Source organism: Protopterus annectens, chromosome 17.part0 (assembly GCF_019279795.1).
Source record: "Protopterus annectens isolate FY-2018-M chromosome 17.part0, PAN1.0, whole genome shotgun sequence".
In the NCBI taxonomy this organism is placed as follows: Eukaryota; Metazoa; Chordata; order Ceratodontiformes; family Protopteridae; genus Protopterus; species Protopterus annectens.
Genome location: NC_056751.1, coordinates 315,785,268 through 315,800,489, shown reverse-complemented (window position 1 = coordinate 315,800,489; position 15,222 = coordinate 315,785,268). Strand labels below are relative to the sequence as shown.

Below are 15,222 nucleotides of genomic sequence, written 5' to 3'. Positions count from 1 at the left end.
GTGATCGAGGGAGAAGGGTTTCTCCTCACAAAACTTGGTTTAGTTGCCACCAGCTTAACTTCTCATCCAACCTGACTATCATTACCTTCAAAAACAGCACAGTATCTAAACTGTAAACCAAAATTGGCTTAAAATTTGGTGGGTCTTTCAGCTCTCTGTTAACCTTCACAACACCACTGTTGTAGATCCCTTCAAAGAAAAATAACAAATGGAGCCATGAATATTGCAAAAAGTTTAATGGTGTTCTGGTACCTTGGCTTAGTGCCTTCAGAAGAATAACTTTACAAACACCCAGCAGTTCATTTATACAAATTCATAACTGACAAAATCAAATAATTCCACAGCCCTTAGAGAAACAGTATACAAGGTAATCAAAAATACAAATATTCATATGAAAAAAGTTAAATATTCAACTTAATATCCAAATTTAAACTTCTAGGTACAAGCGTTCTAAACTTTAGCATAAGTCTACTTTCCAGTTTTAATAGTTTTTGTGCAAAATTGCTCCCGCGTTGACATTGAGGCTTAGCTAATACACTAAAAAACAAGGTATCGTCATGTCCCTCATGTATTTTGTGAAAATGATCTGCAATAGGGCTATCTAATTTTTTATTTCTAATATCGCCCAGATGTTTCAAAATGCGAACTTTCACCATTCGCTTAATCTGAACAACATACCATTTGAGGTATAAGCACCCACAACCCACAATATAGACCACCCCACAAGAGCAACAATCAAACTTATATTTAGCCACATAATTAACACTATTAATTCTAATCCCAGAAATATTTTTCATCCTCATACATACTTTACATTTTCCACATTTTATACATCCCCACATATTCCTTCATTAGCCTCCTATTCCTAACACTGACTATATCCTTTAAATTACTATATCTCCCATAGTAAAATAAAACCTTCTTTGGGAATAAAGTACTTCATTCATCAACAAAACATACAATAGGCCATAAACTTTCCACCAAATTCTTCATAACAGGTGAAAATGGGAGAATTTAGTGACAAAAATAACTTTTCCCCTTCATTCCTCTTTTCACCAAAAAAAGGACTCTTATGACTATCTTTCACCCTATATTTTGCTCTTTTGATGCAGGCTTCCAAATATCTACTATGCAACAACTTATCCTTCATTTGCAAAAAATCCTGTTCATGCAAGTGCATTTCAGAGGTGTGCTCAAAAATTAATTTGAATTCACCATAGGGCATGGATTCAAGTGAATTCACCATAGGGCATGGATTCAAGTGAATTCACCATAGGGCATGGATTCAAGTGAATTCCCCACAGGGCATGGATTCAAGTAAATGAAAGGGATGAGAACTACTAGCATGCAGAAAATTATCAGTAGCCGTGTTCTTCCTGTAGGGCTTAAACTGAACTCTACTTTCAGTGTCCACATACAATTCAATATCCAAAAATTTGAGTAACATATTTATTCACACTGAAAGTGAATTCTAGCCCAAAATGATTCCTGTTTAGCAGCCTAATAAACTCCTGGATTTAACAAAAAAATTCACAGAATACATGCAAACATTCTCAAAATTGGACATGAAAATTATAGCATATATGGGGGCAAAATTTGGTCCCATAGCTGTGCCTTCAGTCTGTAAGAAAACCTTGTTTTCAGAATTAAAATAATTATGTGTTAATGCAAACTCTAATAGCTGAACCAAAAAAGAAGTAAGTGGTCCTTCACCCAACAACTTAACAACTGCCTCCAAACCCCAATTGGTCCTGATGTTGGTATACAAAGACTTAATATCACATGGAAAAAGCACCACACTAGGAAACAAAAACTGTATGTTAGCGCTTTCGTTTACTAAAAATATGTAAACTTCTTCAGACAATTCACAAACAAAAAATCAACCCTTAAATACTTTAAAAACATGACATAATTTCCTGAAACATCATTTCCTGAAACAACCTTACCTCAATTTAAAGTAAAAGAACATAAAATGTAAAGTGTAAACTACATAAATCTATTCATAGATACTATGTTAAATTTAATTTCTCGTGAAATTCAGTATATTTTTTATCTTAATAAAGCTTTAAGTTTTAAAGTGCTCCTGATAGAGATTACATCATTTAAACCTGGTGGGACCAAAGCATTTAATTTCAACTGCCATAAAACTTCTTTTTCTTCAAGTTTTAGGCTAGTCGGTCCCCCTCTTTCATTCTCAGATACTTTTTCAATAGCCATGAATAAAAATTCATGCTCAAGGAATGATAAAATGTGCCTAGCTAGGGTATTGGTAGTGTTCCCTTTGTTAATTGCATAGTAGTGTTCATAAATTCTGTTTTTCAGTGGTCTATCAGTTTTCCCTATATAAAAAGCCTGGCATTTAGAGCACAAACTAAGATAGACCACCCCCCTAGTGTTACAATTAAACTTCCCATTGATGTAAAACTTTTTTCCTTTTACTGTAAATGAGTTACTCACTTTTATATACTTGCACCAATGACAATTTTCACATTTGAACATCCCTTTATGTGGGCGGTGCACATTGGAATTGTTATTTTCCAAAAGTGCTTTTGAATTACATCCCTTATAAAAAAACACTTGAGGATGTTCATTAATGTGTTTACTAATTGATTGATCTTCTGATAAATAACACCAATTTTTGAAAATAATAGTTTTTAAAGATGGAGCATCCAAAGAAAACGTGGTAATAAAACTAGATGCAAATGAACCCACTTTCTCAAAGCTCTTTACATTATTAAAGTCATGTAAAAGTGAGCAATCAAAAGGGGTGGTCAAATCATCTGACAAGTCCACTCTAGATTCAATAGTTGTTTCATTCTCTTTTAACTGTAAAATTGGTTTAAATAAACCACTTGCCCTTTTACTCTTCACCTCTTCAATAAGTTCACCCACCAATCTAGGTGGGTACCCACGTTTCATGAACATATCTTTTAATAACATACATTCTTGAAAAAAGTCATCCTCCAAAGTCACCATCCTGGCAGCCCTAACGAATTGTCCTTTCACCACACCCCTTTTCTGGTGGTAAGGATGGCAACTGGAGAAGTGCAAAAATGCATTAGAATATGTGGATTTCCTACAAATCTTGGAAGTAAAACTATTTTTCTTAATATTCTTTGTTAGTTCCACATCCAAGAATGAATGTGTTTCAGGAAATGATGTTTCAGGAAATGATGTCATGTTTTTTAAAGTATTTAAGGGTTGATTTTTTGTTTGTGAATTCTCTGAAGAAGTTTACATATTTTTAGTAACGAAAGCGCTAACATACAGTTTTTGTTTCCTAGCGTGGTGCTTTTTCCATGTTTTATTTTTTATTAGTTTGTTGAATTATTTAGTTTGTATACAAAGACTTAATATCAGCAGTTTCCCAAATAAAGTCCTCCTCCCGTTTCATACCTTTTACCATTTTACAAAAGTCATCTGTATTTCTTATATGTGAAGGAATTTTCATTAAATATTTTTTCAAATAACTATCCAACATCATCCCAATTTGTCCCAAAACAGAACCACAACACGAAACTATGGGTGTTCCCGGGGGCTCAACTAAACTTTTATGGACTTTAGGAAGGGCATAAAATGTAGGGTCCCTTGGAAAAGGTATATAAAGTTTTTTAACATCCTTCGAAGACAAAAAGCCTAACCTCTCACCCCTTTCTAATAATTCCAATAACATTTCATTAAAATGTGTTATGGGGTTAAAAGTTAAATTCACATATACCTCTTCATTAGATAACAAATCATACACCATTTTATAATATTGAGACTTAAACATAATAACCCAATTTTGGAGGAATTTGGTGGAAAGTTTATGGCCTAAGCCTCAATGTCAAGGTGGGAGCAATTTTGCACAAAAACTATTAGAAATGGAAAGTAGATTTATTCAAAATTTTAGAACACTTGTACCTAGAGGTTTAAATTTGTATATTAACTTGAATATTTAACCTTTTTCATATGAATATTTATATTTTGGATGACTTTGTATACTGTTTCTTTAAGGGCTGTGGAATTATTTGATTGCTTGACTGATGTGTAATTATTTAATTATGTCAATTAAGAATTTGTGTAAATGAACTGTTGGGTGTTTGAAGTTATCCCTCTGAAGGCACTTAGTCGAGATATCAGTACACCATTAAACTTTTTGCAGTATTTGTGGCTCCGTTTGTTTTTTTTCTTGGTTTTTGCATTGTTTTTGTGAGATTCTTTCAAAGACCCTGAGGTCTCACCTTAATTTAAAATGCCATTAAATAACCCTACTAATGTATCCACTATCTCCATACTTTCCATTTTATGAAATCTATAGGAACTCCATCAGCATCACGTTTTTTTCACTCTAATAGGTCTCATAACTACAATTGCCTTCTTAAACCCATCTTTCTGTGAGTCCTTTCTTCACTTGCTGCATCAACACCGGTCCTTCTCATTCTTCTAAAAGCACCCCGTTCAGCTTAATTTTCTTATACAAAATGCTATAAAAATTCTGAAATACCCCACAAATTTCCACATTTGTTAGCACACTCCTACCTGTCTGTAATTTGTCCTTATCATCTACTTTTGTTTCCTTTGCTCCCTGAGTTGCTATATTAGTAGTTTTGTTTCTATCACCCCTTTTGCCCACAACCCTGCTTCCCTAATACCCAAACATGCACTGTTTGTGACTCCTCTAATGGATTAAGCTAAGCTTTCCAATTCCCAATACTCATTCTCTGCTCTTTACTTCCTCCCACATAACGCAATTTCTGCTGAATCTGTTGCAGTTCCCTATCTCATTTCCGAATCTTATTCTCTCTTTCTAATTTCTTAGCTCCCATGTATGTCATCACCCTACCTCATGCTGATTTAATACAATCCCATTCCAATGCTCCAGTCTACTCCCACCTCCACTGTCTTCCATTACATGCTTTATCTTCCCTTTTAGCCAACTGACCCTCTCCATACCCCTGCATTTCCCCAGATTGTATCTCCAGCCCCTATTTTGCAAACCATCCACATACCATGGTATTATCATTATAACATGACAAAAAAGACTTGCATCTAATAAACTCACCCTGTCTGTCTCCCCTGGCTTTGGCATGTCTACTGGAAACCTACCCAACCTACTTGTCTGCTTACACTCATCCCTTGAAAATGTTAATTGTACCCTCTTACTCCATATTCTATGTCATATATGCTCTAGGCTAATATTATTCTCAGTCCATCTCTGCATTTAATATCAAGTTAAAATTATTCCTAAAACAAGTCTGTTGCTTTCCTCCATGAAATTCTTGAATGCATCTAAGCAACCTCTGAATATTTTCATCCTATCCTCATATGGTCTTTATAAGACCCTACAAGTATGACCTTACTCTCCTTAACACAACTCTCTCTTCTCTACTCACCCTGCAATGTTTATAATTCCACTCCACCTTCTCATTAATTAACATCCTACTCCATCTGCCCTCCCTTCACACAAGTCATCTCCAAGCATAATCTTCTTCTGTAGTATCCCCACCTCCCAAGGCTTGGCTCAAAATCCTGTAGCATAGCTTCATTTGCAATCTCCCTAATAAGCTTCATAATTACCCTCTCACAATCCAAATCACCAGCCTAATGCCATTCAGCTTTCTCTCCTATTCACCATTTCAGATCTCCCTGCCATCCTTTTACAGAGATACCTTTAAGTGTTATCAACTAGTCTGCCTCTGCTGTTCCCTTGCAATGAGCATCCACTGCCAGAATAGGCAATCACCGCAACAATTCCCAACTATGATCTTTGTCACTCCCTATTCCCTATACTTTTCCAATGTGCCAATCCAAATATTCTAGAACCCCCAACATTGCCATTGCCCATACTTTTTTAAAGAAAAACATTTTTTTATTATTACTTATGAAATAGGCAATCATACATTTATATAAATGAAAACAAACCATATTGACATATTTTCAGTTGCAAACATTAGACATGCACATAATCTTCTATACAGTCATTGCCATTTGAACATTACATAGCTCATTCAGTTCCTGCCTTCCATTAAATCCTCATTCCTCCTCCAAAACATTATTCTGCATGCACTGTTCTCAAAATACCTTCATCTAGAACCATCAGGAAGTGTTTCCTAACCTGTCCTACAAACCATGGCCTACATATACATCCTTTCTCAAGCCTATCTAACCAAAATCCCCTCCAATTTTCCTTCCGTTCTCTTGTTACTATCACTTAGACTAATCCACAACCTAATAAATTCCACCTACTTTAAAGCTACCCTTCCGCTTTTGCTAACATTCCTTCTTCCTCTATCAAATTCCCTTTTAAGCCATGAGAACATACTGCAATCTATCCCCCACCACACATTCTCTTATAACTGCATATTCTAACTACTAAGCATACTTTCTCTCTGTCATGATCAGTGTTAGTACTGCAATCTATTTTTTCATTGCGTTCCTCTGTCCCTCATAGCTTATGGTTTCAATCACTGTCCTCTTTGCTGTTTCATATTTTGGTAGCATATAAGCTTACAAATTGCCTGAACTCCATCACCTCACATTTATGATAGCTGAATCATAATGTTCGTCACAAATCTATCTCATGGCTTAGCAAACTTGGGACCATGATACCCTAGCAAAAACATATTAGAAAAGAATAAAAATTAAGGAAAGAAGAAAATTAAGGAAAACTTAGGGAACTTATGTGGGAGTGACCTAACATTTGACCAACATATGTTTCCTGTTGTAAGAAAGTCCTTCAATATTGCACAGCTTATAAATAAAGGAATTGTCTCTAGATCTAGGGATGTCATTGTCCCCTTTACTCAGCCTTCATTAGGCCAATCATTGAATAAAATGCCCTCTTTGGCATGTATCTATACAGGCACATGCAACAACTGGAACACCCACAGAGATACCTTGCTAAAAGGATACAAGGCCTAAACAACATGTCCTCCACAGACCAATTCAAAGCCCTGTCACTATACATGGTATCTTACAGACTGCTAAGAAGTGATCTGTGTCTGGCATACAAGGTGTTCTTTGACCCATTAATGATGGATTTACTGCACATCAGCAAGTCAAATGGCATACAAAATGCTCGACTGGGAATCTAAACCTGTTCTGTAACATCACCAGAATGGTTTGGTGGGACAGTTGTATCTTGCAGACAATACTGCTGCTATGGAACAGGCCCCCCATCCACATAAAACAAAGTCCATCCCTGTCCACTTTCAAGTGCAACTTAGATCTATGGATGGAAAATAGAAAACTTACCCCAGGATGGCCTCTGTACTACTAATGCAGCTCTTAAATGCTTTACCCCATGTATGTGTCCTCTAAAATTATCTATGGTATGATCCTAGTTATTTTCATTTGTGGTAATATATAATTGCCAACCATAAAATTGGTAAGGTCAGTCTGTAACAACATGTGATGGGTTATTTCCTGCACAAAAAGGGAAACTGACTAAGCTTAAAATGAACCACAAGGGCAGCTAACCTAGTACTTACCCATGAATCTATAAAGATAAATAAACAACAGTTGGTAATTTAATGGAGGTTCTACATACTTTACTCCAACTTCTCCCTCACTTGCACTCATATTACATCATGTCATGTGTATCTTCACACAGAGGTATGTAAATCAAACACCTTTACAGTAGAGCCCTCAATAAATCTGTACGTGTGAAACATAGCACTGTCTATAATCAAAAATGTGAAATCACCAAAGACACACCCTTAATGCTAAGTAATATAAAGACTGTAAACTTCAAATAGTGCACTTTGAGCTAATCACTGCAAAATGTTCTACCCCAAATTAACATTTGATAAATAATGAGGAGAAAGGAAAGAGTACCTTCAGTCACCAGTACCTCCCGTTTACCTTTCTACTCACAGAAGCTGTCTGTTCTGCAGCCATTGCTATCCTTCAAACAAATGTTTCTGCAAAACAACTATGTCTTTTCTTCAGTTAATCTTCAGTCCATCTGAAAAACAGATCTTTTCCCTCCATTTCACCATATATCACTTTGCCACCCCACCTGGGGAAGCACAGCAATGAATGAAGAAAAGAATTACATTTACTACATGTTCAAAAACCCGTTCAAGAGTCACTCCTCATTTACATTTAATTACTACACTGCCTGCTCCTCATCTCATTGGATGTTAACAACAGGTGCTTCTACATCACCTCTGTGATGATGCCAGTGTCTCTGGGGTATCTCTGCTCTCCTCCCCCCTTACAGTATGACATTTTCTCTCTCTGGACAGCTGTTTGTGAAACTGCACCATTTCTAGCTCTTATCTGCATCTTCCAGCTCCTCAAAGTTTCCTTACAGTTTCCTTCTTCCCACCACATCCTTTAAAGGACACCATCCTGCACAGGCACCTTATTAGTCAGCCTGCCAGGTCCTGCTACACTTTGTCTTCCTCCTTGTCCCTAGCTGCTACATCTCCTACTGTAACAGTCTGCTATTCGTGCCTTGCTTGTTTTGCAGTCATCTGCTGCTTACTTGACCTATCAGGCTACAATGTGTCCATTTCCTCAATCTCCATGGGCTTACAAAGAGTCTGGCACATAATGTTGCCCTGGATATCCTATTCAAATACTCTTGCAGCCTTTTCCAGGGAAAGCCACCAAAGGACAGAGCCTTGAAACACCACTTTTAAGTTGCAGAATATACAAGGTAGATCAGTGATTCCTTCTTTGTCATATTCCACATAGATGGGAAGAACTGTATTCACTTCTGGTGCAGTGTAGTAGATATAAATAAATCCTTATCAGTAGGGGTCTTAACTTCATCCACCACCAGACCCTTCTACATTGTTGCTTGCTTGCTTTATGATTTATTTATCCATCCAATAACAATGACATTTCACAAATAAATGCCAAAGTTTATCTGGTGTAGTAACCTCTTCAGTGATTCCCTGAGTTCTGTCCACTTGAACATCATGATAAAAGATACCTTTCACAATTGTTGTGATCAAATGTTCAGTAAACTGGGAGTGGGTTTCATTCCTGCAGTCCCTCCTTTATCAGTTTTATAAATCCTGTTTATTTTGTAGCATCTCCACCATGATTCTAGGCTTGCTTAACTCAGTTTCCTGCTATTTAATCATGGTCTTTACATCATAATTTTCTTTTATGACCTGACAACTGACAGTTTAATTTGTTCATTTTCTTCCCTTATAGTGGCCATCTCTTCCCTCACGGTATCTGTACCCAACATTATGGCAGACATCTTTCCCAAAATCCTACATATTTTATTTCCCTCTTAATTGTTAGCATTTGATTTGCATACTGTCCTGCGGCTTATTATACATATACTCTATGTGTACCTCAACTTAAATAGTAGCAAATGGGATGCTAGGGCAGACTGAATGACTTACCCTGCAATCACTGTTTGAGGTTTACAGCATCTCCATTGATGTACTTTCCATTCACTGCATTTTATGTTTACCAGATGTACTTTTTATCAGTATTCTGTTTGCACACTTACTCAATCCTACAGACCTTTTCTTTGTACTGTTATTGTTGTTTTGTAATATCTTGTCACAATGATGACAATTTTATTTATGTGTATGTTTGCTATGTAAGTTACCAACAGTGCCCTCAGCCTCACACATACAGGTATTCAGACAGATTGACAGACACACACACACACACACACACACACACACACACACACACACACACACACACACACGTATTAGATAGATAGATAGATAGATACATAGATAGATAGATAGATAGATAGATAGATAGATAGATGGATAGATGGATAGATACGGCTTTCTTACATGCCAGTGATACCTAATTCAATGAACATCACCTAGGTTGCAGCTTATCAGTTTTGCAAGTCTTCAATAATATTTTCAATTACTGTAATAGGACAGAAACAGTGTTAGTGTCCTTGTTAAGAATAGTCATCTTTTTGAGGCATTTCTCTTTTCTGTACAGCTGTGTGATCATGGAGTTACTATATATAAGCAAGGGAGATGTTGGAGGGGTGAAATTCCACACATGAAGGGTACAGGGGGTTGCTCCCCTGCAAGAAGCATTACATTTGCATTTTTCTGATTCTCACAGTAATTATTTCATACTCTAAATCTTTATTTTTTTAGGAAGATAGTCTTGTATTTCCTTTCAGGTATAAAAAGGGAAACATTATAGGCATTTTAAAAGAGCAGAAGTGCATAGGGCAGCCTTGTTGCACTCCATACTCAGACTGAAATTTGTTCCATGCTGTTTTGTTGTTCAGCATAGAAGACAAATGAAAATAGCAATGCTGTGATACAAAAGAAATCATACTTATATTTATGTTTCCAGTAGTGAATGCTTTGTACAAAGAAAGCTGCTCTGTTTTACCTTCCATGATCTCTGTAACTGGATTGTGATTTATGCTACAACCAAAAGAAGCAACACAGACAAACAGTGTAAAACACTGTCTGGCAATAAAATAATAGTGATTTAGCATTACAAAAAATACATACTCACCTTACCATAAAACGCACATTTGGGCCGAAGAGTTATCAGGTGACCAGAACGAAGTGAAGGAGAAAAATTTAAAAACTGACATATTATACATATCTGCATAACAAATGAGTTATGGAATATTGGTCTTTGTACGATTATCCAGAGGGTGGTATACAGTCAATACAAATTACAGAAGCAGCCACTCACCTATAACAACTGGCAATACCTTCATGGCCTTCCTCTCCCTCCCATTAATTTTGGCATGTTTCTTTAGGGAAATCACATGAGTGTACTTCATCTCAGGAAAGGCCACAGTCTGTACAGGTCTGTTGAGATATCCAGCTGGGAAGGTACACTCTGTATGTGTATAAATGTTCAGCCCATCTAGATTTGCATCCACTGGTTTCTTTTCCATTACTGGGGAGGGACACGGTGCCAACATGTGGCCACCCTGGATCTTCCTAAACGCATGCATGTTGTTCCTTAACTTGGCCTTTCTTGCTCCTTCCCATTTCCTCAAGCCCCGAAACATCCAGCAATACAAACAAAGCATGATTGGGCAGGGAATAAAAAATGAGCAAATTGATGAATAAATTATGTAATTGTTGTCTTCCAGCTGGCAAACAGAAGGGTCCCTTCTTGTTACATTGTTTATACCAAAAATGACTGGACATGCAACAGCAAATGCAACAATCCATGTGGTTGAGATAAGAAATATTTGGCGATGATCTATCTGACGCCTGTTATATGTCAATGGAATAGATACAGCAATGAACCTAAGGTATAAGGAAACAGATGTATTGATTTAAGGCACAGAATTCTACAGCTTACTCCATATTATTATTATTATTATTGTTATTGTTATTATTACAGACACATTAAGATGCCTCATTTTATACAAAATACAGCAGTGCTACATGCATGGCGTTTTAAAAAAAAAATCACTGTTATTCATTTGGCAAATGCATGTATTAAATACAATAAGCTCACAAGCGCTAACTGGATTTTATAGATGAGATCAGGGGAATTATTGCCACACACATATGTTACATAAAATAGCTCAGCACAGTACAAAACATTTGTCAGATCTCTGCATATATAACAGGAGTCAAAGTCAACAGATTTTGATCAAGACATGTCTATGAGGTTTAATCAGAGAATAATACAGAGTATAAATGGTTCCTTATTGAAATGTCAAGACTCATAACACCAATCCCCAAAATGAGGAGGAAAAAAGACCAAAAAGAGTGTGTTCAAAATTCATAATCCACAATAAGTAATGCTGTAACAAAAGAGCCTTTTAGGGTGATCACAGAAAATAAAAATTAGCTGCAGGATATGTGAGAGCGAACAGTTCTTTTCTGCTGTCCTTGCAGTAATCACTGCTAGTGGCTGATGCATCTTCTTAGCACAGATACCTCCGTCAGTCAGTCCTTCACATACATACACACATCCAAATACACTCACACACACACACACACACACACACACACACACACACACACACACACACACACACACACACACACACACACACACCTTCATACCTCTTGCATATCTCTGAGTTTACACTGTCTCTCATAAATCAGAAATGATCACAGAGAGTATTGTTGTTATTCTTCAGAAAATGCATTAGGATGCAAGACTTTTAGTTCTATTAACTTATCACATGGATTAAGATAAAATCTTGAAATACTGCATGGTGTTGTCTACTGAGGTCTCACCCTCAGATTTTCCAGAAATCTTTGTCTAGGGGCTTCCACTGAAAATGGGTTCTGTGCCCAGTCGGACTTTCTCTGTAAACAAAATCAATAACTAAAACAAAAATAAACAAATAAATAAACAAATAAATAAATATATAATTAAATAAAGTCCTAACACTTCCCTCATAAGTCACAGATGAATACAGACAGTTAATATTGTCTGACAATGAAGTTCTCTACTTTATTTTCTTCACGTGCAGCTTCTTGGTACAAAAATCTGTACGTCTATTAACATTTTAAGTGATTTAAAGTGATAAATGTTTTCTTGGTGTCTGTTGTCTGCCCCCCTATTTACATCCACTACTCATTAGTCTAGGGTGGAGATGAGAGGTATGGATGCCCCCCCATACGCACACTAACAGACATCACAACATGTGCACGCACATGCACACACACACACACACACACACACACACACACACACACACACACACACACACACACACACACACACACACACACGCACACACACACACACACACACACACACACACACACACACACACACACACACACACACACACGCACATGCACACAAACTACCTTTCTCCTAACTAACCCTGAATGCAATCACTTAGGCAGACACACATGCACACATACTCACACGCTCATATGTCATGGCTTCTGCTTCCGCATACACTCAGGTACACAGCCATGTACATATGCACACACACACAACTCTACACATACTTGTCTGTTAAACTCCCTGGCACTTACCTCTAATGTGATCTCACCAATTAAAAGTATATGCAGCTATTCTGGCATATGAATCGCTTGGCTATATGTATCACTTACCAGAGGTATTTCCAGGGGAGAGCAAATGGCTAATTATTAGGTCTCTCCCCAAGGATGCCTCATTAGCATTTGTGGTAGGCCATGGAGACAGCTCACATTGGTGCTGCAAGTCTTCAAAGTAGGCATTGTGCTAGGCTGTTTTAAGGATCAGTAATATGAGATGACTATTGGCATCTCAGAATAAGAGGTCAGGTTTCACTTCCAGAAAAGAGTGGATAAAGAAAGAAAGAAAAAGAAAGAAAGAAAGAAAGAAAGAAAGAAAGAAAGAAAGAAAGGACTAGATTGTTCTCTGCTCTTGTTGGGAAAGGGAACAAGTAACTCAGTGGAGGTCGAAGTTCAAATTCATTCTTATTGTACTGCTTAATTTTCTATGCAGTTTACAAAACTATAAACTCAAATAGTGTAACACAATCATATAAACCCAAATAAAAAATAACAACAATATGATATATATTTGTAAAGGTCAGTTCTCACTATGCAACAAGCTGATTTTTCAAAACTACAATTGTTCTGGATAGTGCAGCAATAAAAACATTGCCTATATATTATAGTTACATTGGTAAAAATAGTAGCCAGCATAGTGCAACAACCAGTTCTTTAAAGGTTGTTCAATAATACAAGTGTAACATAACCAGCTTGCAAAACAGCAGAAACCTGTAAACATATGACAAAGTCTGAAAAACAATATCACAAACTCTTGCTGAGGAAAAGCCATACCAACAGATCTCTCATAACAGATAAAGTCCAAAGGAATTTTCCAAAACAGCAAGACAGCAAAAACAAGGTGAATGCATCTATGACCACAGACGTGATTTTTCTGGATGCAGAAAACAATAAAGTTAGTCACCATAAAGCTGCACTCAGCAAAATATTAAGAGATTATCACCTACTGCAAAATAAAATTTATCCCAAAACTACCACAATCTGATTATCCAGCAGTTCACTTGTGCCAGAACTATAAAGTCAAAACAGATCTGCAAACAACAGCCAATCAACAAAGGATAAATAAGGAAATAAAAATACCTCTCAGCCCATCTATTTTTCCTTTTGTTCAAGCTGCAACGCATCCCAGCATTAATGTTGCAACCTGCAAAATGCTCACCTCCCTGTACAGCAACAAACAACAGTATCCAAATTCAGGGGTAAAAGTCTTAAGTAAATACATAAAAAGGGGGGAAAACAAGTCTAGGTTTGGCAAACACATCACCATTTTGAGAAGCTAACTATACCTTATGTGTTAAATGATGTCCTTGTCTTGTTCATGACTAAAGGTATAAGGAATTGTGAACATATCTAGTGGGTGGGGGCACTGCAGCAATGCTTGCAATCATTTTACTTATATGTAGTGGCAAAGTCATGGAACAAAGCTGTCAGTGTACCTGTCATTCTTTGTCACCATAGTCGTCCACAGCCATGAACACTGGCTAGTGACTTTGTAAGGTGATATCATAGATATAAGCAATAGAACAAGGTTCCTTCTTAGGGTATCTGGATTAATTCTGTGCTAGAATGACAACTGTCAATCCCATGTGATCTTGGAAAGCTGCCACTTTTCCTTTGTGCTGAGAGGATTCAATTGGTGTTGTCTGGGTATCCTGTGAGGACACACCAGGCAAAAACCAATGAGAGGAGATCCCTGGGAAGTCCCAGGACAAGGTGGACACTGGATGGATTATATTCCTCTCCTCACATGGGAAAGTCTGATGATTCAAAAGAATGAAATGGAGTCTGTGCTACCCTCCTCAGTTTGTGACCACCATAACCTTTACTAGGACAAAGCTTAGAACGTGAATGATTTAATTTACATGGGACACTGGTGAATTTGTACTGCAACTTCCTGTTAGCCTAGAAATATACTTGCAGAATAACATAGCAAATAAGTGCTACAGTTTCACAACAAGCTGTGAATGCAGTGGAATTTTACATTGCTAATATGCTGTCATTCATATATTCATTTGGTGGCTCAGTAAGCAGACTGGTCTCTGAGACCCTTTACATCACTGATAATGGCACAAGGAAAATACAGCTAAGATACACCTATATCAAAATTATTAATAATAATCAATAGTTTAGTACCATGCAAGACAATAATGGCCATCTACTCACAGAAGACGTCTTAAAGCAGATGATCTTTAGACAAGCAAGCCAAGCAATTTATTTATTTTATTCTACATTTGTTGACTGGGAGTGTCTGACTGAGCTAAACCCCTTTTTCAGCAGAGGCCCA

General features: G+C 36.9%; 1 protein-coding gene across 1 annotated transcript in view; it reads right to left on the bottom strand.

Annotated features, from left to right (window-relative positions):
• The window catches only part of LOC122791284 (D(4) dopamine receptor-like), a 458,928-nt gene that overhangs the window by 35,198 nt on the left and 408,508 nt on the right, over nt 1-15,222 (bottom strand). Inside the window, exon 3 of the mRNA XM_044058967.1 lies at nt 10,645-11,213. Within this exon, the coding sequence (XP_043914902.1) occupies nt 10,645-11,213 (569 nt within the window). The remainder of the gene's footprint in view (nt 1-10,644; nt 11,214-15,222) is intronic.